At 62.1% G+C, this 21639-nt stretch overlaps 1 protein-coding gene across 12 annotated transcripts in view; it reads right to left on the minus strand.

Moving 5' to 3' along the window:
• Positions 1 to 21639, minus strand: part of ATP2B3 (ATPase plasma membrane Ca2+ transporting 3) — a 67334-nt gene that overhangs the window by 20531 nt on the left and 25164 nt on the right. For 8 of the 12 annotated variants that reach the window (XM_067723713.1, XM_067723701.1, XM_067723702.1 and 5 more), the window contains 14 exons: positions 19544 to 19585; positions 17905 to 18069; positions 17324 to 17538; positions 16438 to 16680; positions 15823 to 16064; positions 13126 to 13360; positions 8588 to 8767; positions 8369 to 8456; positions 7651 to 7757; positions 7162 to 7353; positions 5445 to 5658; positions 4552 to 4763; positions 3580 to 3687; positions 2340 to 2522 (listed from right to left, as the gene is read on the minus strand). In XM_067723713.1, coding sequence (XP_067579814.1) covers positions 2340 to 2522; positions 3580 to 3687; positions 4552 to 4763; positions 5445 to 5658; positions 7162 to 7353; positions 7651 to 7757; positions 8369 to 8456; positions 8588 to 8767; positions 13126 to 13360; positions 15823 to 16064; positions 16438 to 16680; positions 17324 to 17538; positions 17905 to 18069; positions 19544 to 19585 — 2426 coding nt within the window. The remainder of the gene's footprint in view (positions 1 to 2339; positions 2523 to 3579; positions 3688 to 4551; positions 4764 to 5444; positions 5659 to 7161; positions 7354 to 7650; positions 7758 to 8368; positions 8457 to 8587; positions 8768 to 13125; positions 13361 to 15822; positions 16065 to 16437; positions 16681 to 17323; positions 17539 to 17904; positions 18070 to 19543; positions 19586 to 21639) is intronic. The other 4 variants (XM_067723705.1, XM_067723707.1, XM_067723711.1 and 1 more) reach the window with 1 other exon arrangement.

The raw sequence follows: 21639 nt of genomic DNA on the forward strand, positions 1-21639 counted from the left end.
AGGCAGTAAGAAGACACAGACGCACAGGTGGCCGGGCCACCAGAGATCTCTTCCCGGACACCTAGGATTGGGGCAGGGCTGTGGTCTTGGCTGCTAGAAGAGCTAACACTGACTTTGGCTCAGCGATGGAAGCAAATAGGCTCTGCTGCAGAACCCGCCCAGCATGACACACCGGAGCCCGTCGGGGCGGGATGGGTGGGTGGGTGCTCACAGTTGAGCAGCCAGGAGGCCACGGGAAAACCTAGACAGCTGGTGACAAAGGCTCCTCCCATTCTACTGGGCACTCAGTGTTCTGGCCGGGCCCAAGACATCCTTCCCCCGCCACGCTGGCCAAGGCGCCTGCGATGCCGCGAGGGCTGAGCCAGAGGCCCGGAGCAGCCCCTTGGGACTCTGAGAAGGCTTCATGGGGCCGCCGTGGGATGAGGAGGGGCCCCAGGGGACACGGTGGGAGCTGCCTGGGGCACAGACAGTGGCCAGCATGGAGGCACAGCAACGCGGCGAGCAGAGTGGGAGTCTGGGAAGGCAGCAGGGGTTCCGGGGACGCAGGGCACGTGGGGTGATGCCGAGAGGCAGACGGGAGGCTGAGAGCTTCTGGCCGGGGAGCTGAGGCTGGCGCCTGGGGAGGAGAGGGGCGCCCAGAGACTAGGCCCCCAGGGGTTGTGTGGCAGCAGCTGGTGAGCCGCGTGCACTGGGAGGGAGCTTTGGGCACCTGGCATGGAGGATTCTTTGGGATGAGCCCATGGTGACTTGTGACAGGCTGGAGGCGGGCACTGGGGAGAGCTGTGCTCTCAGGTCCTGGCCCAGGCCAAGCAGCCACGCGGGAAGCCGCCCGAGCAGGCGCCCGGTGGTGTTCTTCCTGCTGGTGAGTCTCCGGGGCAAGAGCAATTGGAGCTGGGTCGGGGCAGTGGGGCTGTGGGTCCAGGACAGAGCACGGAGAAAGGCCCGGGAGGAGCAGGGAGTGATGGGGTGTCACACGCTGGCTATGTTGCCAATAGGCTGCAGGGGTCCAGGGTGGACCCCGGGAGCCTCAGTCCAGGCAGAGACGTGGGCGGCTGGGCCAGGAGGGTGTTGGGGGCGGGGCCGGAGGTGGCTGGACCGGGCATGCGCGTTCGAAGGGCCATGCCAATGTGCCAGCTGTGTGGAGAGACGGGAAGAGGGTCCGGGACAGCTCCAGGGCTCTGGCTTGGGCAGTAGAAGTGAGGGAGCCATGGATCAGGAGCTGGGGGGCGGGAGGAGGTGGGCTTGGGGAGGTGGGGCCTGGGTCTGGGCTGACCTGAGCCCAGGGTGGGTGCCGTGAGGCAGAGGAGAAGGTGGTGCGTGAGGGGCGCCTGGTCGCCATCTGGAGGCTGTGCGGGGAGGGCCAGGCCACGGGGAACTGGCAAGAAGAGACCAGTGCCCCGGGGACCGTGGGACTTCCAGCAGCTAGGGTCACAGCCAGGCGACAGGGCAGACCACGGTCTCAGTGGGAAGTGGGAGTGACAGGCAAGGAAGATGGAGAGGGGCCAGCAAGCTGCCAGGAGAGCAGGGCGGACCGCACTTCCGGAAGGGCGCTGGGAAACAGTCCGCAAGCAGGAGGGATGGAGGGACAGCCCAGCTCGGTAGCCGGGAGGGTGTCTCACAGACCTTGGTGAGAACCGCCTCTGGGGTGTTGAGGGCAGATGTCAGGCTATGATGAGAGAGACAGCAAGTATGGAACATTCTGGCAAGAAGGCTGGCCGGGAAGAGCTGGGGGCAGGAAGCGAGGGTGGCTCTGTCAGGCAGACTCTCAGGAAGCCTTTGCAAGCGCCCACAGCTGGGCAGTCGTCCTGGCTGTCTGAGTTTATAGAGGAGATTGGGGTGCACAGAACGGACCAACTTGGTTACCAGCGTTCACTTCCCAAATGAAGTCTTTCCACAGAATGCACAGTATAACCCAATGAATGGTGAGCTCACCGAAGGCTATTGGAAACGGGCATCTGCCTCATCCCGAGAAGGCCCCTGCCCCATGACCTGGGGCAGCTCCCAGCAAAGAAAACGAGTCCCGGCAGCTACTCAGACAGTGGGTGGCCCGTGCCCCCATCTCCCTGAGATACAGCTCTGGGTCACAGCACACGCCGTTAGCTGACACCTGTGCCCACTAGCGGGGAGGGCCACCTGGGCTCTGGGCGAGGTGTCAGGGAGAGGCCATCCTGGAGACATACTGTCATCCGGCACATCCGGCAACTGCCCTTGTGATCGCGGCGGCAAGCCCCAAGGGCTTCCCTGTCCTCTCAGCTCACCTCGCCCATTCTCCGCCTCTGGCTTGTTGCCCCCCTCGCGAGGCGGGAGAGCCAGAGCGGCCGAGCAGCCCGGCGGCTTACCTGCGTCTGGATCCGGTTGAGGCCCCGGAACCAGAGGATCTGGCCTCTGCGCAGCTCCCGCTCGGCGTGGTCGATCTCTTCCTCGCCCTCAGCCAGCTCCTCGTCGGTCATCTCGTCCTTCCCGGGCCCGTGCCCCGCTTCCTTCAGGCACTTGAGCTGGCTGGTGGGGATGGTGGCGATGACCTGGGTCGCCAGAGGTGAGGGACAGCAGGCAGAAGTGGCCGTCAGAGGTGGGAGCTCTGCTGGGGCCGGGAGCAGATGCAGGCTGCCCGCCTTCCACTGATGCAGGCCCAGGCCGTGTGTGCGCCCGCCCCTGCACAGGCCCCGGCACCGTGTGCAGCTCTCTCCTCAGTGCTTGCTCCCTGCGGGCGGCCCCTGGGCCGCCTCTGCCTGCTGCCGAATCCTGCTCTCCAAAGCAGTGTGCGTGCCGGTGGACCCTCCTCCGTCGACGCCCAGAGGAGCGGCTCACGCCACCTTCCCGCACAGTGTGTGACGTAAGGGACTCGCTTCGCCAGACCAAGGTCTGGCCCTGGCCTGGCTCGTGGGAGGGGACCTTTAGGCCCCTGCCTCTTGGTTTAGCTGGGGCCGAGGGCAGGCGGGCTACACTGCCGCGGTGATTTGGGGCGGGTCCCTGGGTCGCATGTACCATCTTGACCTCTGGGGCACAGAGATTGAGTAACTAAGTCACATGGGCTCCCCAGGCCTCCAGGGCCGACGCCACTCAAGTCCCCGGACCGCACCACTCAGGGGAGCTGCCCCGATGGTGGTACCCGTGCGTGTCATCACACATTACCGCTGGGAGAAACTGCACTGCCACGCGACTCCCCTGGCGGGGGAGCTGGGAGCTCGTGCCCGGCCTCTCCTGGGCCTGCCCTATGTAAGCATGAACTTGGACATCTAGCCTCCAGAGAATAACACCTGCCGTTGAAGCCACCCTGTCTGGAAGGTTCACAGAGGTATCGTGTAGCTTCAAATATGTGAGCATTTTCCAAGCCACCCAATTCTAAGGCACGATTTTCAGCTCCTACCGTGGCAAGGGGAGCGGCGGGTGGTTTTGCTGGGCGCTGTGACGTCCCAGCCATGGCCCTTTGCATGCTCTCTGCTGAGGCTGTCACTTGTGGCCCCGCACCTAGGTCATGGCCTGTCCCAGAGGCAGGCTAGGGGACCCTGGGCTGCCCACAGTTCCCCAGACAAATCGGAAAGGGGCAGGGCTGGGAAAGCCACCGAGGCAGACACTTACCTGTCCCCAGACCAGCTCCCCAACACCAACAAACAGGCACCAGAGCCACTGTTCCGTAGACAGCGGGGAGCAGCTGAAGGGCTTTCCGCCGAACTGCACGATGACAATCTGTGGAAGAGGGGTGGGCGGGAGGCGCGTCCGGCCAGCTCCTCTAGCCCTCGGGGCTCCCCCTGTCCTGTGGGCCGAGCTCAGGGAGTCAGAAGGCTTGTTGCTTCACCCAGGTAGACAGGCAGTTCCCGGGAGCCTTCTTTTCTCTGGTCTCCTTCCCTTCGTCCCCACCTCAGCCAGTGCCTAGAGAAGCTTCCTAGACCGGCTGACCACAGGCCGTGGGTGCTGTGCCGGACGGGCACGTGGCCTCGCTTGCTGCAAGGTGCCCACTGAGCCAGGCGCCCCGGACTGTCCCTTTTCCAGCCTTCGGGCGAGGCTCGGTCATGTTAGCCATGTTCCTCCCGCAGCCTCATGGCCCCTCCGTGGGAGGAGTCCTCTTCCAGGGGTGAGCTTTTCAACTACAGACCAACTGGTCCCAAGGCCACACTCCAACTCTCTCTGTTCCTGGGCTCTCACCCTCCAGGCCACTGTCCCCCTCCCTAACCACCCAGGGCTGGGTCCCAGACCACAAGGTGGACAGCCCTACACCCCAGAGCCCGGGAATTATTCACACCATCAAGTGCTCAGCCTGCCCCTCCTGCCTCAGCTCCTGCTCTGGGTTTCCCGCTCTCCTGCCTGCCGACCAGCCCGGGTGCTTCCCCAGGTGGCCCCTGTGCCATGGCTGGCCCCCCCTCTGAGAACTGCGAGAAACCAGCTATCCTGGCCTGTTGGCCTCGCTCTACCTCACATTTTCTACCAATACGTCCTGGTTTTGAACACTCAGCGCCTCCTGGAGTTAAGGTGGCCTCCCGCCAAGGAATGGAGCTCTAGGAATGGGAGTGGCAGACCTGGAGGGACCTGCAAGAGTGGAGCCGTCGCTCCTACCTGGATGGCGAAGGTGCCCAGCACGATGGTGCAGAAGATGGGGTTGCCGAAGATGCCGTGGAAGACGTTGCGCTCGCCATGGATCTTCCGCGCGTTGATCTCGTTGAAGAGCTGCATCATGACGAAGGTGTTGAAGATGATGGTGTAGTGCTCGGAGGGCGGCGAGTGCAGGGGCGCGTTCCTCCCGCTGTCAATGTCGAAGAAGAGCTCGCCTGCAAGCCCAGGGCCGCGTGAGGGGAGCCGGGCCCAGGTGGGCGCGTCACCACCGGGCGACACGGCTGGAAGTCATGAGCCCCCCAGCCCCCAGGCTAAGCAACGGGAGATCACAGCCAAGGCCGGGTCCAGACCAGGGGGGTCTGGCACTGAAACCCCAGGACAGGGGTGAAGACATTAAGACCCGTTTGCACACTGGCTCGAGCTGGGGAAGGAACGGCTCTCGGGTCAGCCATGACCAGCTTCTGCTCCCGAGATAGCAGAGAAAGGCCCCATGAGAGGACCCCAGGTGCTGCCGTTTGGGCGCCCTCACGTGGTGACTCTTGCCCCTTGGCCACCGCCATGCCTGCACTGAACTTTGAGTCTACTCCCAGGAACATGTGCTGAGAGCCAAGCCACCACGTGGTCAAGGCTCATCAGACCCGTGGAGGCCCTCTGACGTCAGGAAGAGAGGCCACACATAGACAAAGCGACAAACCCGCCCCCACGTAAATAAAGGAACCTCCTAAAAGGAGCCGATGCCGTACAGAGAACAAAACTCCCAGGATGGCAGGGAGGTGAGGGCCGAGGGGTCCTCACCGGAAATCGGGTCCCCAGGTGCCCGTCTGTCCCTGCCACTGCCGGACAGCGCCGGGGCCTGCGGGGCTGGCCACAGCACAGGGTGCCCTGGGCCAACCTACCGACGAACAGCAGCGTGAAGATGGTAGTGAGCTGGTAGGCGGCGTGGCCCAGAATGTTCTTCATCATGGTCCGTGAGATCAGGGGCTTGTCCCGGCCATACGGCTTCCGCAGCAGCAGCGACTCAGTGGGCGGCTCTGTTGCCAGGGCCAGAGAGGCGAATGTGTCCATGATCAAGTTCACCCACAACATCTGCACGGCTTTGAGAGGAGAGTCCTGTGGAGAGGAGCCAGTTACCCCAACATGGGCCTGGAAACCCCACCGGCCCCCCACTCCTGGGAAGAGACGCAGCTTGGGGTCAATGTCACTGGAATTGAATTCAAGTGAAAATGCAGCAAATCCAACCTTCCCATAAAAGCGCGACATCTCCACCCCTATGTTTTCTTAAAGTTAGCAGAGAGTTTTCGCCGGGCTTTCAGATTCCTGCTCTTAAAATGCTGTCAGTCTCCCTTCTTCTCTCACCTGCTGGCAGTGATCTAGAAGGTGTGGTCCAAACTGTTAGCAGGAGGCTGCCACGCCCTGTCACTTGGCCCAGACCATAAAAGAGCCCGGCAGGTGCATTCCTGCACCCAAGGGCCAGGAAGAGGTAGAAACTGCACTGGACCTTCCTTCCCATCGCCTCTGACTTGTTGGTTAAAAATGAGCCTCACAGAAGACAGACACCAGGGACCATATCCTGTAGGATTCCATGCCTATGAAACTTCTGGAACTGACAGACCCATGGAAACAGAAAGCGAATGGGTGGATGCCAGGGCTGGGGGAGAGGAGAGTGGGGAGTGGCTGCCTGGTGGGTACAGGGGTGATGAAAAGGTTCTGGACTGAGGTATAGGTGACGGTTGCACAAGATGTGCAATGCATCAAAAACCACAGGATGGTACACTTTGGTTCAAATGGCTATTACGGTACAGTTTATGTCATGCGGATTTTATCTCAATTCAAAAATACCTTTGAAAGGGAGACAAATTCTGGACACTCACTAATGGGGAGAATTGGAGAACTGAAAAAGGAAAAGAGGCTCCTGCAAAGGTTAACCACGGAGTTCCCAGCAGACCCAGGACAAGCGCAAATGCAGGTCTACCAAGACTTGCACACGCATGTCCACAGCGGCCACAGGTGGAAACAACCCAAATGCCCATTGATGGAGGGATGCAGAAACACAAGGTGCTTGCTCCATACAATGGAACATCAGTCCACCATCAAGAGGAGTAAAGTACCTGCTACAACATGGATGGACCTCGAGAACATTGCGCTAAGTGAAGGAGCCAGACACAAACAACCACCTATGATTTGGTTCCGTGTAGCTGAAATGTCCAGAATAGGTAAGTCTGTAGAGACAGAAAGCAGATGAGCGGGTGCCGGGGGCTGGTGGAGGGGGAGTGGCGCTTCCTTTTGGGGTGATGAAAACATGACGGAACTACATAGAGGTGATGATGGTACAACACTGTGAATGTACTTAAAAGTCACTGAATTGTATACTCTCAAACGGTGAAGTTTTTGATGGGTGAATTCTATCTCAACCAAAAAAGTCTGCAACAAAAAAAACCTGGCTCCCGCCACTGGGTCCTCAGGTAGGGGCTCTTCAGCCCTCACCCTGCTGGGGGCGGGGTCCCCTGGGCTTGCTCTGCACACTGGGGTCCAGGTGCACCGGGCGGGAGGAGCCCGGCCATGGGAGGGAGAGCCCGGGGTCTTCCCTGGGCCCCGGTGGCCCCCAGTGCCCACCTGAGTGATGCAGGCACCCGTGAAAGCCACAATCACGGCCACCACATTGACCGTCAGCTGGAACTGCAGGAACTTGGAGATGCTGTCGTAGACATTGCGGCCCCACATGACGGCCTTGACGATGCTGGTGAAGTTGTCGTCCGTCAGGATGATGTCCGAGGCTTCCTTTGCCACGTCAGTCCCCGCGATGCCCTGGGGGACACACACAGCGTGTCCACGGGGCCCCTTCCCCAGCCCCCCTCACCCACTCCAAACGTGTCCTTGTACTAGAGAGGTTTTGCTCACAAACAAAGAGGGCGCCACCGCTGCAGCCGCCACCAACAGGGCAGAGCTTGCAGAGGCCCAGGTGGCCAAGATGTGAGAGAAAGAAACTTCTGGCACTCTGCAACTTGCCTCAACGCTAGCCCCCACACTGCTGCACAAAGCTTACGTCCTCCATCACAAGGCCCCACCTGGCGTGGTGAGCCAGGCTGACAGCGGGTGGCTTACCATGGCGAAGCCCACGTCCGCCTTCTTGAGGGCTGGCCCATCGTTGGTGCCGTCCCCGGTCACGGCCACCACCTGCCGCTGCTCGCCGGTGTTGCTGTCGATGATCCCTGGAACACAGATCAGGGCAGGTCTGGTGCCACCTGTGGCCCCGGGTGACCAGCCCGGGGGCGGGGGCGGGGGGCAGTAGGCTCCAGTCCTCCGTGCTGTCCACCATCTTTGGGACCAAGTCCTGTGCCTTCACTGGCAGTCGCATCCCCCTTCTCCCACCCTGGCCCATCACCCAGTGCGATGATACAGGGTGGTGGGATTTCGTAGAAGGCAGGGGTTCGGCACTGGGCAACTTGGAGAAATGTCTCCCTCTCCTGGGCCCCAGTTTCCCCATCTGCTATGAAGAGAGCTGGTCTCTACTGGCGTCTTCCATTGATACTGTGAGCGCAGAGAAGTGGAGGCTCGAGCCCTGGCAGGTCAGCCCTTTGAGGGAGTCTCCATTATTATCCCCATTCTCCCGATGAGGTTCAGGGAGGGCCAGTGACTTCCTCTGAGACACAGTCTCCAGCAGCAATGGGTCCAGAGCTGAGTACCCTGAGACCCAACTGGAAGCTCAGCTTTGGGCGTCTGGGAGCAGACGACGACCCGAGGGGTGACGGCCATACCCCGCCTGCGTCCCGCCCCCCGGGGCAGGGGCAGGGCAGGGTGAGGAGTGAGCCCACTCCATTACCTTTAACCAGAGTGTGCTTGTCGGTGGGAGACGATCGGGCAAGGACCCTCAGCTTGGGCCACACCTTGTCCAGACGCTCCTGTTCTATCTGGGAGGGAAAAGCACAGACGCTGCAGAGCCTCGGTGGCAGGGCGGGCAGTCAGGGCTGAACAGAGGGGGCGGCGGTGGAGAAAGTGCCAGAACCGTGGACTCGAGGGAGGGCTGGCGGCCGGGAACTACCTCGCCTTTCTCGTTTCGGATCCGCCGGTTGAACTCCTTCCCCTCCAGGCACAGGAAGTCCTCCCCGGGCTGAATGATGCCGCACTTGGCCGCAATGGCGCGGGCCGTGTTGATGTTGTCCCCCGTCACCATGCGGACTGTAATGCCAGCGCGCTGGCATTTGCGGATAGCTTCAGGGACCTGGAAGGGACAAGATGGCTGGAGCCCAGAGCCGTTCCTCCATCCAGATCGGGAGGAGGCGGGAGAGACGGCCTGTCAGCTCTGCCCCGGCTGGGAGCCTGGCCCGCAGGGAGCAGGGTGCCCCCAAGCCCAGGTGCCTCCTTCCCTGTGCCGGCCCCGGGGACCACCGACGACTCAGAACCAGGCCCTGACACCACGAGCAAGGCTGGGAGAAGCCACTGGAATGCTGTCAAGGGGCACCGTCGGAGCCGTGTGCAGCAAGGTGACCGGAGAAATCACCCAGCTCTTTCAACCTCAGTTTCCACTGGGGAAACGGAGCCCCAGAGCAGCCGAGCCAGGACCAGTCCCATTAGCAGGCCAGCTGGCAGGGGCCGTGCCAGTGAGCTCCGGAAGGACAAGAAAGGAACCTCTGGCCCCAGCTGCCCCGCCAGCTGGCAGGACCCACCTCGGGTTGGACCCTCTCGGGCCCTGACTCAAGGCAGGCTCTGGCCTTGTTGGCCAAGCTCACTAACATCTGTTTCCCCGCCACTTTTTTTTTTTTAAATGATATAAAACCTAAGACATTTAGAGCCGTAGGCTTGACATGACAAGGCATTCTCACTGCTCATTAGAGGAAATGGGACATCACTCTGGTTCCTTAGTACCTCTCCATTTTCCAAACATAAGATTAGATTCCGGAAAAGGGAGAAGAACAAGACATCCCTCCAGTGCTGAAGGGAGCGGAGGCCAGCTGGGAGGGGGTGGCATTGTGGAGTGGAGAAACTCCCGTTCCAGCGAGGAGGGGACTTGTGAGCCCGAGACAGCAGCGCAGAGGAGAGTCGTGCCGACCGCGCCTGAGGGGCCAGGAGGGGAGAGGAGGGCAAGGAGATGCGGCGGGGCAAGGAGATGAGTCCGCTGGGCCCGGCGCACCCCACTGTGGGCTCCCGGTGGGGCCGGGCTGAGCCCCCGGAACCGTGTAAGCATGACAGAGAGCACGGGAGCACGCGGTGTCCCGGGGGTGGCCTGGTGGCCAGGCCGGGGGAGCTGGGGCCAGGCGCCAGGGGGTCAGGGCAGCTGGGAGACCCCAGGGGAGGTGGGCAGCAGGCGGGGCCAGGTCGGCTGCAGGGGACCACTGGCCCGGGAGGTCCGGGCACGCTGGTGGCCCCCGAAGCCAGGGTGTGGAGGCTGTGATCTCAGCCAGGGAGAGGGTAGGAAGAGGAGGGGTACCCGGGGCCCAGCCAGAGGGGCTCCCACTTCTGGGCTGGGACAGAGTGACCTTACAATCCCTGCAGCAAATATGGCCAGGCGGCCTAGAAGGCCCCGCCCCGGGAAGGGGGCTTGCGTCCCACACCCCTGGTAACGCGTCTCCTCGCTCAGCTCAGGGACGCTTTCTGTTCTTTGGGGATCCTTGAGCGCTAGAGGATGAGCTGCCGGGAGATACCTCCCTTTCCAACAAGCTCCCCCCACCACCTCTGATGCGTCTGGGAGGAGCAGCCCCTCTGCTGCCACCAAGTGGCCGTGATGGGCCTGAGCCCTGGGAGCCCCAGGTCCAGCCTCTGCTGGCCTCCTCTGTGTGGGCTCAGCCCAGGCCCGGCTCGTCTCTGGTCTGAAAGGCCCTTGGCCTCCAAGCCAGGTGGCAGGATGCTCCCTCCGTCTGCAGGCGCCCTCTCCCTCATCGGGTGACTGTCCTTCCTCGCCTGCCTCCCACTGGCTGAGGCCCGACAGCACAGCAGGCAGCCAGGTGTCTGCAGGAGCCCCCAGGCCCTCTGGCGTAAGTACAGTCTGCCTACAGGGTCCATGCAGCTCCCCAGGGCAGAGACACCCCCCTGCCAGGCCCTCCACAGGCTGTAGCCGTCCCAGGCCCCCAGGCATCCCGGCAAGTTGAACAGCACCCTATCGGCCTTCCCGCCTGCCGTCAGCACCTGGGGCTCCCCTCCTTGGCCACTGCGCGGATGGCTGGTCCCCGTGGGCTTCTGCCTGGCTTCCCCACCTGCTGCCCAGCCTCTCACTCAGCCACTCTCCAGCCAGAGAGGAGCGGTCCTGTCCCCTGGGCCCTTTTACCAAGGCCGTTTCTGGATCTTAAACGAGCTGCCCATTGCCTGGCCTTGGCGGCTCTCTCACCCTGTGCTTCTAGCCGCCGGGACAGCCACTGAGGCTGAGCCTTCAGGGTGACCTTCAGGGAACTTTTATCCATGTTTTCTCTAAGATGAAAACGTATAAAAACAATAATATCCCTCTCTGAGAAGAGCACGGACCGGGGGAAGGGCTGGGCCTCACCCCGCCTGTGTGCAGCCCTTCTGGACTGTTCCATCCGGCCCCCAGCCTAGCCTCATTGGCGCTTCTGTAAATGAGCTGCCGTGGGCCAGAAGAGGGCCTCTGCAGCTCTGCCTCAGAGATCTACAAATACGTCTCAGGCCTCCAACCTTACATCGATGACTAGAGCTTCAGTTTGCAACAAATATTTATGCTGGAACTTAGGGGAAGCTTGCAGGGCTCCTTGGCCCAGGGGGTCAGGCAAGAAGGGCTCCCCGTGCCGTGCGGCTGCCAGCCGCTTCACACCTCATACCCCTCCATCCGGGCAAAGGGTGGAGGTGGAAGGGCTGGGGGGTTTGTTATGATGCTGTAGAAATGGCCTTGGCCAGGGCCCTGGGGGTCCGTGAATGTCGCCTTCCTGGGTCTGTGAGACATTCCAACAGGAGCTCTGGCTTTCCGGCAGCTTCATTCAGCCCCAGTTATCTGGATGGAAAAGTCTAGAGCTGCTACTGTCGACACGTCCCAAGGATTAAGGAGAGGACAACCATCACCCTGGAGCGGCCACCTGGGGGCTCTGTTCAGGTGGAGAGGCCATCGGGTCTATGCAAGGACCACATGGCTTTAGGACCCGGCTCGCCGTATGGACACAGCCTTCCTCTGCGCCTCAGTTTCTCCTTGGTCCGGCGAAGGGAAAGGCCCAGTCCCTGTGTCCCTGGAGGTAGCCCTGCCTCCCTCAGCGGCATCCTGTGCCCCTGCTCTCCAGGCAGCTCCTCTCCCCACCTGCCTTCTCTGGGCCCATTCCTTGGCTCTAAGTCTCTCTCCTTGCCTTTGCCACCACCCGCTTCCTCCTGGGGCCAACTCCGGGTGCCCCTTCTCTGCACATGATGGTCCCTATCTCCTTGGAATTCGGGGATGCGCTGTCGCTGATGACCCCTGACTTCTGAATGGAGGGTCTGTGGTGTCTGATCCAGTACGTGAATGCCTGTCTCCCGAGGGAGAGCTGAGGGCAGCCCGTGCACGCACATGTTTTCAGGCTAATTGGCAGGATCAAGGTGCCCGTGCTTCTGACACGAGGTGGGCGCCACTGGAGAGGCCCTGGGAGAGAGAGGATTGTTCCCTGCCTCACAACCTGCACCCCCCGTGCCTTGCACACTCTCTCTGGGGGCTGGTGTCCTGCAGCTGCCGCCAGCACCCCGCTCCAGGGCCAGCCTGGCAGGCTCTCTCCCTCGGGGGTCTTGCATCTTGAAGGACCAGCACCGCCTCCATTGCTCTTCCTCTCTGCACCCTGACCAACCTCTGCCCTGTCGCTCCGTTCCCTGTTCAGCAGAGCTCTGGGTGAAGTTGCGTCCACACGCTGGCTGCCCTGCTCAGCCACACACCCCTCACAGTCTCCCCTCCCCGCCCGGCCCCTTCCTTGGAGTCTCCTTCGCAGGCTCCTCCCACCTGTGCTCCGCTGCACCCACGACCATCACTCATGAAAAGACGCCTCTGGAGAATGTCTTTCTGGCCAGGACCTAACCACGTGACATCTCCATGGGGATGTCCCGAACCTCACTCGGCCCCAACCAAACCCTCGACTGAGAACTGCCTTCCCCTCCCCCAGCCCCCCAAACACCATCTACCCAGTTCTCGGAACCAGAGCCCTGGGAGTTGTCCCCGGCTCCTGCGTCTCCCTCACCAGCCCCTCTGGTCCATCAGTCCTGCGGGCGTTGGCAGCCGTCGAGGTTCTAACTGCCGCCCTCTCTTACCTGGCGGAGGCCAAGCAGGAGGGGGCCTTCCAGATGGCAGGACCGAGCCTCCTGAAGGGTGCAAGGGCAAGAGGACGAGGGTGGGGGTCCAGTGTGCCGGGGAAGGTCTGATCTGGGGCGTGTTGGCCATGCCCCTGGAGGACCCCGAGGCTCTGCCATCGCCCACCCTCCCCAGTTGGTCCAACTCTGGCGGGCTGCCATTTGTTCTGCCTACAAAGTCTGGCAGGGAGTGGCGTGACGGCCAGGAGGGCAGGAGAAAGGGGCAGTTCCCTCCTTGCATTTACGTCTAAAGGCCTCACCACCGAGGCCAGACGCGAAGAAGCGTGGCCCCTCCACCCGTCCCGACAAGCGGGCAGCTCACAGAGGGGCTCTGGCTACCTCGGGCCGCACGGGGTCCTCGATGCCCACAACGGCTATGCAGGTGAGGTCGCCCACGACCTCGTTCTCGTTGTCCCAGTCGGGCTCCTGGGCAGCGGAGAAGTCCCGGTAGGCGATGCAGATGGTGCGGAGCCCATCGCAGGCCATCGGCTCGATGATCTTCTGCACCATGTCGTCCCGGTCCCGAGGGCGAAAGCTGCGCAGCTCCCCATTGCTGTTTAAGATGTTGGTGCACCTGGGGCGGACAGAACAAGAGGAGCCCTCGCCGTGAGGCGGGGGAGCCAGGCCTCCGGCTGAGCCCTCCATGTGATGCAGTGGAGGGCTTCTCCCAGAAGGGGGCGCTGTGCTCGTGCGCGACCTAACAGTGTGCCCCTCCACGTTCTGCCCAGAACCTCAGAATGTGACCTTATTTGGAAAGAGGGTTGTCGCAAAGTTAAATGAGGTCGCAGTGGAGGAGCGTGGGCCTTCAGTCCAATGCCTGCTGTCCTTATAAAAAGAGAAGCGGGGGCTTCCCTGGTAGCGCAGTGGTTGAGAGTCCGCCTGGCGATGCAGGGGACGTGGGTTTGTGCCCCGGTCCGGGAGGATCCCACATGCCGCGGAGCGGCTGGGCCCGTGAGCCATGGCCGCTGAGCCTGCGCGTCCGGAGACTGTGCTCCGCAACGGGAGAGGCTGCAACAGTGAGAGGTCCGCGTACCGCAAAAAAACAAAACAAAAAAAGAAAAGCGGACACGTCGAGACACAGACACAGGGACAAGGCTGTGTGACGATGGCGGCAGAGATTGGAGAGATGCAGCTACAAACCGAGGGAGGCCAAGGGTGGCCAGCCACCACCGGCAGCTGGGACGGACAAGGGAGGATCCTCCCTTGGAGGCCTTAGGGGGAGGGCGACCCCACCCACACCTTGATTGAGGACTTCTGGCCTCCAGCACTGGGAGAAAATAGGTCTTTGTTGTTTGAAGCCCCCAGGATGATGGTACTTTGTTCCCACAGCTCCGCACAGACTCGACGGGAGTTGGGGGGCTGTCACTCTTGCCCCGTTGCGCTTTAGGGAGAGAGGTGGGACATCAGCAAAAACCGAATGCCACGGAGCAGGGCCACGACAAGGCAGCGACCACAGAAGGGCTGGGATGGGAAAGGCTGGCAGGATTCAGGTGCAGAAAACGAAGGAGCAGAGGAAACACGGGCCCCAGAGGCTGGCATGGCAGACGGACAAATGGGGGCCCCGAGCAGATTGGTGAGGAAGGAAAGAAGCCAGCTGTGGAGGCCACGGGAGGAGCCCAGAGGTCCTGCTCGGGACTCTGTCCTGAAGGCCCCAGAAAGCCGGGGGTGAGCACGGCAGCACAATCAGGCCAAGTCTTAGAAGGGTGCGTGGGCGCTGCAGAGGCCAAGGCCAAGGGGAGGTGTGAACGCTGAGCGGGTGCGGGGCATGGTGCACTTGGAGGCAGAGCCGTGTGTCGCCCACCTCAGTTTCCCTAACAGCTCTGCTGAGATACAATTCACACAGCACACGACTCACCCGCTTAAAATGTCCCATGCAATGGCTTTTAGTATATTCACAGTTGTGCTACCATCACCACAGTCAACCCGAGAACGTTTTCACCACCTCTAAAAGGAACCCCGCACAAGCGACAAAAGAGAAAAAGAGATAAGCTGGACTTCACAATTGAAAGACATTTGTGTATCCAAGGACAATCAAGGCAGTGAGCAAAAATCTATCGAGGGAGTGAAAAGACGGCAGCCCACAGAACGGGAGAAAATACTGCAAAACCAGAACGTGTTAAGGATCTAATACTCAGAACATACAGAAACTCTTACAGCTCAACAATCAAATGACAAAGAATTCACATCCAAGATGGGCATGGGCTGGAATAGATATTCCTCCAGAGAAGACAAGCAAATGGCCAATAAGCACATGAGAAGGTGCCAATGTCACTAGTCATCAGCAAGATGCAGATGAAAGCCACCATGAGATCCCGATGGCTATAACAACAACAACAACAACAACAACAACAACAACAATCAGGTAATAACGCGTTGGTGAGGATGAGAAGCTGGAACCCTCGTGCACTGCTAATGGGGAAGTAAAGTGGGGCAGCCCCTGTGGAAAACAGTTTGGTGTTTTGTCAAAAAACGAAACATGGAATTACCATACGACCTGGCAATTTCACTCCCAGGAATATACCCAGGAGGACTGAAAACACGCGTTCAAGCAGAAACTCACACGTGACCACTCAAGGCAGCGTGATTCACAGTCGCCGAAGGTGGAAACAACCCAAGTGTCTGTCGCTGGATGACTGGGTAGGCAGAATGTGGTCTACCTGAGCCACTATGTTGAGTGAAAGAAGCCGGGCGCAAAAGGCCACGTGTACCGTATGAGTCCATTTATAGGAAACATCCAGAATAGGAAATCCACAGAGACAGAAAGCTGATGAGTGGCTGCCAGGGGCTGGGGGCAGGGGGAGGGGTGCTTGTGTAACGGGCACAGGGTTTCCTTCGGGGCGATGAACTTGCTCTGGGACTGGGTGGTGGTGATGGCGCACAGCCGTGCGAATGCACCTAATGCCACTCCACTGTCCACTTTAAAGTGACGAAAAGGGCCAATTTTATGCTATGTCTACTTTACCGCAATAATACAACCAGAAATGCCACACGCTTTAGCTAGCCCCAGCCCCGGGCTGGGTCCTGCTGCCCACTCACTTTTTCAGCAGGATCTCCGAGGCGCCCTTGCTGAAGAGGCGGAAGCCGCTGTCGGGCATGCGTATGACTGTGCTCATGGACTTGCGGACCGAGTTGAAGGTGTACACTTTGTAAAGCTTATCTTCAGGAATCTGCTCCCGCACGGGCTGGAAGTCCTGCTTCAGGTCCAGGACAAAGCCCAACAGAGCGCACTCCGTCTTGTTGCCCACTTGGCGTGGGAGGGCGCCTTCCTTCTCTGGAGGCTGCGAGGTGAGGAGAACCAGCATGGCCCTGGAGGCCCAAGGCCACCCTCCTTACTGTCCCCGGGCCCAGCCCAGCCTCGGCCGCCACGTCTTTCAGGTGTGGTGGCAGGGAGCTAAGGAGGGCCTCCAGTACGGACTAGATGGGCAGGTTTTCCACGACTCACTGGGCTGGGAAGGGCTTCCAGAACCTGCAGGCCCCGCCCAGTGTCCGGGGACGAGGAGGGAGACCAGCACCCCAGAAACGATTGTGGCTCTCGGCTCAAAAGTCCTTAAGAGAGCCTAGCAAGCCCCTGGTGACGCCCACGCCGTAGCCGGGCCAGGTTCCCTCCCCTCATCCTACCCCCGCCTCGGCCCGCCCTGGCTCCCGGCTCACTAGTATTTTGGTGGTGTAGGCACTGTTGATGGAGATGGCGTGGACCAGGAGGTCGAGGATCTTGGGGGTCAGGGCGCTGGGGGCCGGAACCTCTTTATAGTGGGTGTCCCCGAGGTAGGACTGCACCACGGTCATGCGGTTGGTGGTGAGCGTGCCTGTCTTGTCTGAGCAGATGGCCGTGGCATTGCCCATGGTCTCACAGGCGTCCAGGTGGCGGACCAGGTTGTTGTCCCTCATCATTTTCTGTAAAGGGCACAGATGGAGGCTTGGGTAGCCAGCTGTCCTCGCGGGGTGGGGGAGCACAGCGGCATGTAGGATTCTGCTCCGCCCACCAGCTTCCCTCGCGGCACTAACGGCCCGGGACCTCGGGCAGCAGGTGCACAGCTCAGATGGCAGTGGGGTGGTGGTCAAGCCGAGGCAGCGGGCCTGTGAGACGTAAGGACTCTCGTCAGACAGGCCGAACGGTCGACTCTGGGTGGCCACTCTCCCTGGAGCGCAGCTGGAGCCTCCCTGCTGCCCAGAGCCCCCTCTCGGGTCACCTGCAGGCCCTGTGGCTCCCCTGCCCACCCCGATCTCTGCCCTGCCCACCGTCTCCCAGGGGCCCCCTTTCCCCCTGCCCCCACCTCAACTCCCCGGCCCCTCGGCGACCCTGCCCACATCCTGCAGATGCTAGCTCGTCACCCGCCGCTGCCCAGGGAGCCAGGTGGGCAAGGATGTGCAAGTCCAGCTCCACATCCCTGCTTGGCCTACCATTCTTCCCCTGAGCAATCCCAAACTTTATCCAGTCCTTGCTTCGTCCAAGTTGCTTAACGGCTTTGCACCACAAGTTCTGGGTCTGTACCCTGGGATCGCGGAATTCTTATTCGTGTCATGTTTATTTTATTACCTTGACAGAGTAAGCTAAGGAGATGGTGACAGCAAGAGGCAGGCCCTCTGGGACAGCCACAACCAGCACGGTGACACCGATAATGAAGAACTTGACGAAGTACTGCACGTAGACAGGTGTGCACTCTGCCAGCCACGCCCGGCCATCCACCACGAAGGTCTCGATCACAAAGTAGAGGGCCAGGATGATGACGGTGACGGCAGACATCACCAGCCCTGCCCAGCCACATCAGAGGCCACGGAGCACGGAGGCGGGAAGGGTGGCCGGCAGGGGTGAGGGAGGGGAGACAGCAAGAGGGAAGAGCTAAGGGGCGCTGCAGCCACATTCCCGTGGCCCCGAGTCGGGGGAGGCGCTCCTGGTCTCTGGCCTTACGGAGCTTCGCAGTCCACGCTCACCAGAGGGGGCAGAACCAGGCCCTGAAGGCCATCACCTGCTCCTAGCCCGTGCCCTTGCTGCCTGGCCCACACCCCACGTCACATCCCTTTCCCACTTGTTCTCCTTGGTCCGGCCTCGAGTCCGGGAGCCCAGTGTCCGCCCCTGCCCGTCGGTGGCCCCTGGGCCGCCCCCTCGGCTGCCCCCACCTGCTTTCCCGATCTGCACAGCCAGTTTGGTGAGCTTTCCCTGAAGGACCGACTTCTCCTTCTTGGGCACGTTGGCTTTCTTCTTTTCCCGCTCCTCCGTCTCCCCACCTTCTGCACTCTTCAGGGGCTGCATCTCCATGGCAACGGCCCCATCCTGCTTCTTAGCTGCACACAGAAGAAACCCGCAGCCCAGGTTAGGGCCTGGCCGCTGGGGTGACGGCTGCAAGGGGCTTTCACGGAGAAAGATATGCCACACCATCCGAGAGGAAACAGGGGGCTCTGTCCTCTCCCTCCTCTCTCATCAGCCCAGGCCCTCCTGAGGTGGGCAGCGGCTCCAGCGCTGTCCTGGGCAGGACAGAGATGCTTCTCGTGGGGCCTCGCAGGGGAAGGGAGGACAGACACAAGCACTTGGGCACACAGACAGCGTGGCCAGTCCTGTAACGCCCCAAATCTCAATACCTGAAAGCAGAGGCCTGGGGCCCATGGAATGTTCCAGAACCCAGAGCTGACTCTTGCCCGCTGCTGTCTTAGCCATGTTCCCACTCCTCTCAGGGAGGCCCAGGAATCCCCGCGCTCTCCTCCCCCGCTCCCCGCTCAGGCCGTCTCTCCTGCCAGCCCTCAGGTGGACACCCCTCGGGCGGATGCCTGGACTTCCATCGGGGCCCCAGCTCGGCACGCGCGCAGTCCTCAGCCCATGCCCCGGCTGCTGGCGGGCAAGCCTTGCACCTTTCTCTCGCCATGGGGCCTTCCCTCCTCTCCCCTAGGTGCCTCTCCACCTCCTCTCCGGAACCGGCAGCCCTCTCACAGCCCCCTTGGTGGACCCTAACGTGGTGGTGCTGTGTCCCCTGCCCCACACCCGCCTCTGGCCCGTCCACCGCCTCACACGCCGCCCCGTGTCATCTCATCCGTCCCCCACCCGCAGGGGGCACCCAACCCTGCCACTCGTCCTTGTCCCCCCACCCAGTGGGGCTCTCAGTGCCTCTGCATGCCTCCTGCCACCATGCAGTGTCAGCCGCTCCCTCTTTCTCTGTCTCCCCGCCCATCCCTTCTCCCCTTGGCTCCCTGAGACCGCTCACCGGTGGCCTCTTCTTTCCATGGCCTCGGGCCACAGCCTCAGCGACACTCAAGGTCCCACCCCACTGGGCCACTCTAGCCTCTACCCCACTGACTGCCACTCCCTGCCCCTGCCCGGGGCCCTGGCCATTGGACTGTCCTGTCCCAAGTGCCATCCCAACCCCAGCCGGCCTCTGAACTCCAGTCGTCTGTCTGCGTTCCTGGGTCCCACACTGCACTTGAGTGTTGCCCCGGGTTCACGTCTGTGGATCGTGACCTTCCTGAGGGCCAGGACCGTACTTTATCCATCTCTGGATTGCCAGCACCTTCAACCCTTCACCCTGGCTACAGGGTATCGGCACCCACCAGGCATTCCGGCTGAAAGGGGCGCAGGCCTCGAAGGCTCAGCAGACAGGCAGCCGAACCAGGAAACCCGCAGGCCCGATTAAGTCTCAGTTTCCTCAGCAGGATGCTGGCTCACGGGCCATATTTGCGCACTTCCGGCGGGGTCTGCAACCGAGGCGGGCGGCCCCCCACCCTGCGCCGCACCCTCTGCCACCCATCCTGAGCGCAGGGCGCGCGTTACCTTTGGTCTGGCTACTCTCCATCGCCCCATCCTGCTGCTTGCCTACAACGGGAGAGGAACGACAGACACGGAGACTTGAGAACACCCATGTGGGCTTGGCACACACGCGCACACAGGACAGCGGGGCACAGACAGTGCAGCCAGTGAGTGTGGTGAGGGCGGTGGGCGGGGGAAGAGGGCCTGCTCTCCAGCCCTCCAGAGAAGCCGCGGGCCAGCCCTGGACAGACCCTGGCTCACGCATGGTCGGCAGTGGGAGGTTTCTGGAAGGGCCGGCACCACGGGTAATGAGAGCTGCCAGGTGTCAGGTCCCAGCTCTGCTGCCTCAAACAGGGCCCCCCAGTCGGGATGGGTGCTCCCCCCAGAACCAGTGCGAGGGGGTTGACCTAGATGGTTCCTAAGTCCTGGTGGCCTAGAGATCAGCTTTCTGTGCAGCGTGGCCAGCAGTCAAGTCTGTGGGCGCTTTAGAGGATAAAGGAGCGAGACGGCTAGCCTTGGGGCACCCACAGCGCTGGAGGGGGCGGCAGGGGCACCGGCCGGGCTGGGCCCCACTTGGAGCTGTGCGGGCGCGCCTTCACAGACGTGCTCTGCCACCATGAAGCCCACAGCTGGGTGCTAGGGACTGGGGCAGTGACCAGCTTCCCCAGGCCAAGGTCAACGGTGCGGGCTGTGCCTCTGGTTTCTGAGGCCGGAAAGGACTGCAACTCTGGGAGGGCCCAGGAGAGCCGGCAGGTGACGGGCTCTGAGCTGGGGGTCAGGCTCCGCCCCCCAGCTCCACCTGCCTCACCTGCCCCAGGGCAGCAGCCGGGAGAGCTCTCTGCAGGCCACACACACACTGCCCTGGATCCAGAGACGACCAGCCTGGGACAGGAAGGGCTAGTGGGCCGGCCTGTCAGCCACGACCCAACAGCTCATGTCACTGGGGACCCAGGGACACAGACCGGAGGCCAGGTGGCTCCCAGGCAGTGGGGTCTGGTCTGGGGGTCCCAGGGAGGAGGGAGAGGTCCCCTCGCAGCCCCAGTGGGGTGTCAGTTGGGCCCTGTGGGGCATTCATAGGTGAAGGAGATTTCTGGGGCGGGGCAGGGGAGACACCTGTAGACACACGGTGGGTGACAGTGCAGCACAGTGCGGGCGTGTTGCCCTGGGGCCGTGGCAACTTCTGGAGGAGGGAGGGAGGTTTGAGATGAGCACGGTGGGAATGGGAAGACGAGGGCTGGGCCTGGCCTGAGAAGGGGCATAGCTGAGGCAGGGGAAGGAGTGGGGAAAGAGGTCAGGGCCGGAAGGCAGGAGACAGGCGGGCGAGCAGCGCCCTTGATGGACAGATCGAGAGGTGGCGGGGGGCGTTGAGGGGGGATGCTGAGGGCGAGGTGCCACCTTCTGGTCTCTGCAGCGGCCAGGGCCTTGGCGGAGACGTGGGGGAGGCGAGGGGTCGTGGGTGCCACTGCCCCCTCCCCGGAGCCTGGCCATCTCTGCCTCCCCTGCAGGGCCCCCCCCACCACGTTCCCCTCCTCCAGGGAGCCAGCTGCTGCTGGTGTCCCCTCTGACTCTCAAGTGGCACAGCAAGCCAGGGAGAGGAACCGGGGCTGGGGGAGAGCCGGCGGCGGGGGGGCCTGGAGGGGTCTTGTCAGGGTCGAAGAGAAGGGGCCTAGGACCGAGTCCTGAAGGATGGTGACATTTAAGGGAACCTAGCGGGAGGGGAAGAGCCTGGGAAGGAATGTGGAAGAGGCGTCCTGCCGAGCAGCCGTCAAGGACTCCAGTCCAGCCCAGAGGAGGCCCAGGGCCTGCCTACCCACCCACTTGCCCTCCTGTGGGCCCCAGGGTGCTGGCTGTGGCGAGACACCGGGCTGAGCCCCGCGGGGAGGGGGGCCTGGTGTGGCCAGGGTGGCCGAAGGTCCGCCGGTGCCCACTGGCTGTGAGGGGTGGGCCGGGTGGGCCAGGAAGGGAAGCCAGGCCCAGGCTGCCAGGAGGCGGGGCCCACGGAGGCTTTTAGGCAACAGCAGCTCATCCGTTTTTCCTCCCTCACGTGCCCAGGTCCGGGAACACGAGTGCGCCTTTCCTTACGCTGACCTGTCCCCACGTTACTGGGCTGGGCGGACCGA

The sequence above is a fragment of the Pseudorca crassidens genome, chromosome X (assembly GCF_039906515.1).
Source record: "Pseudorca crassidens isolate mPseCra1 chromosome X, mPseCra1.hap1, whole genome shotgun sequence".
Taxonomy (NCBI): Eukaryota; Metazoa; Chordata; class Mammalia; order Artiodactyla; family Delphinidae; genus Pseudorca; species Pseudorca crassidens.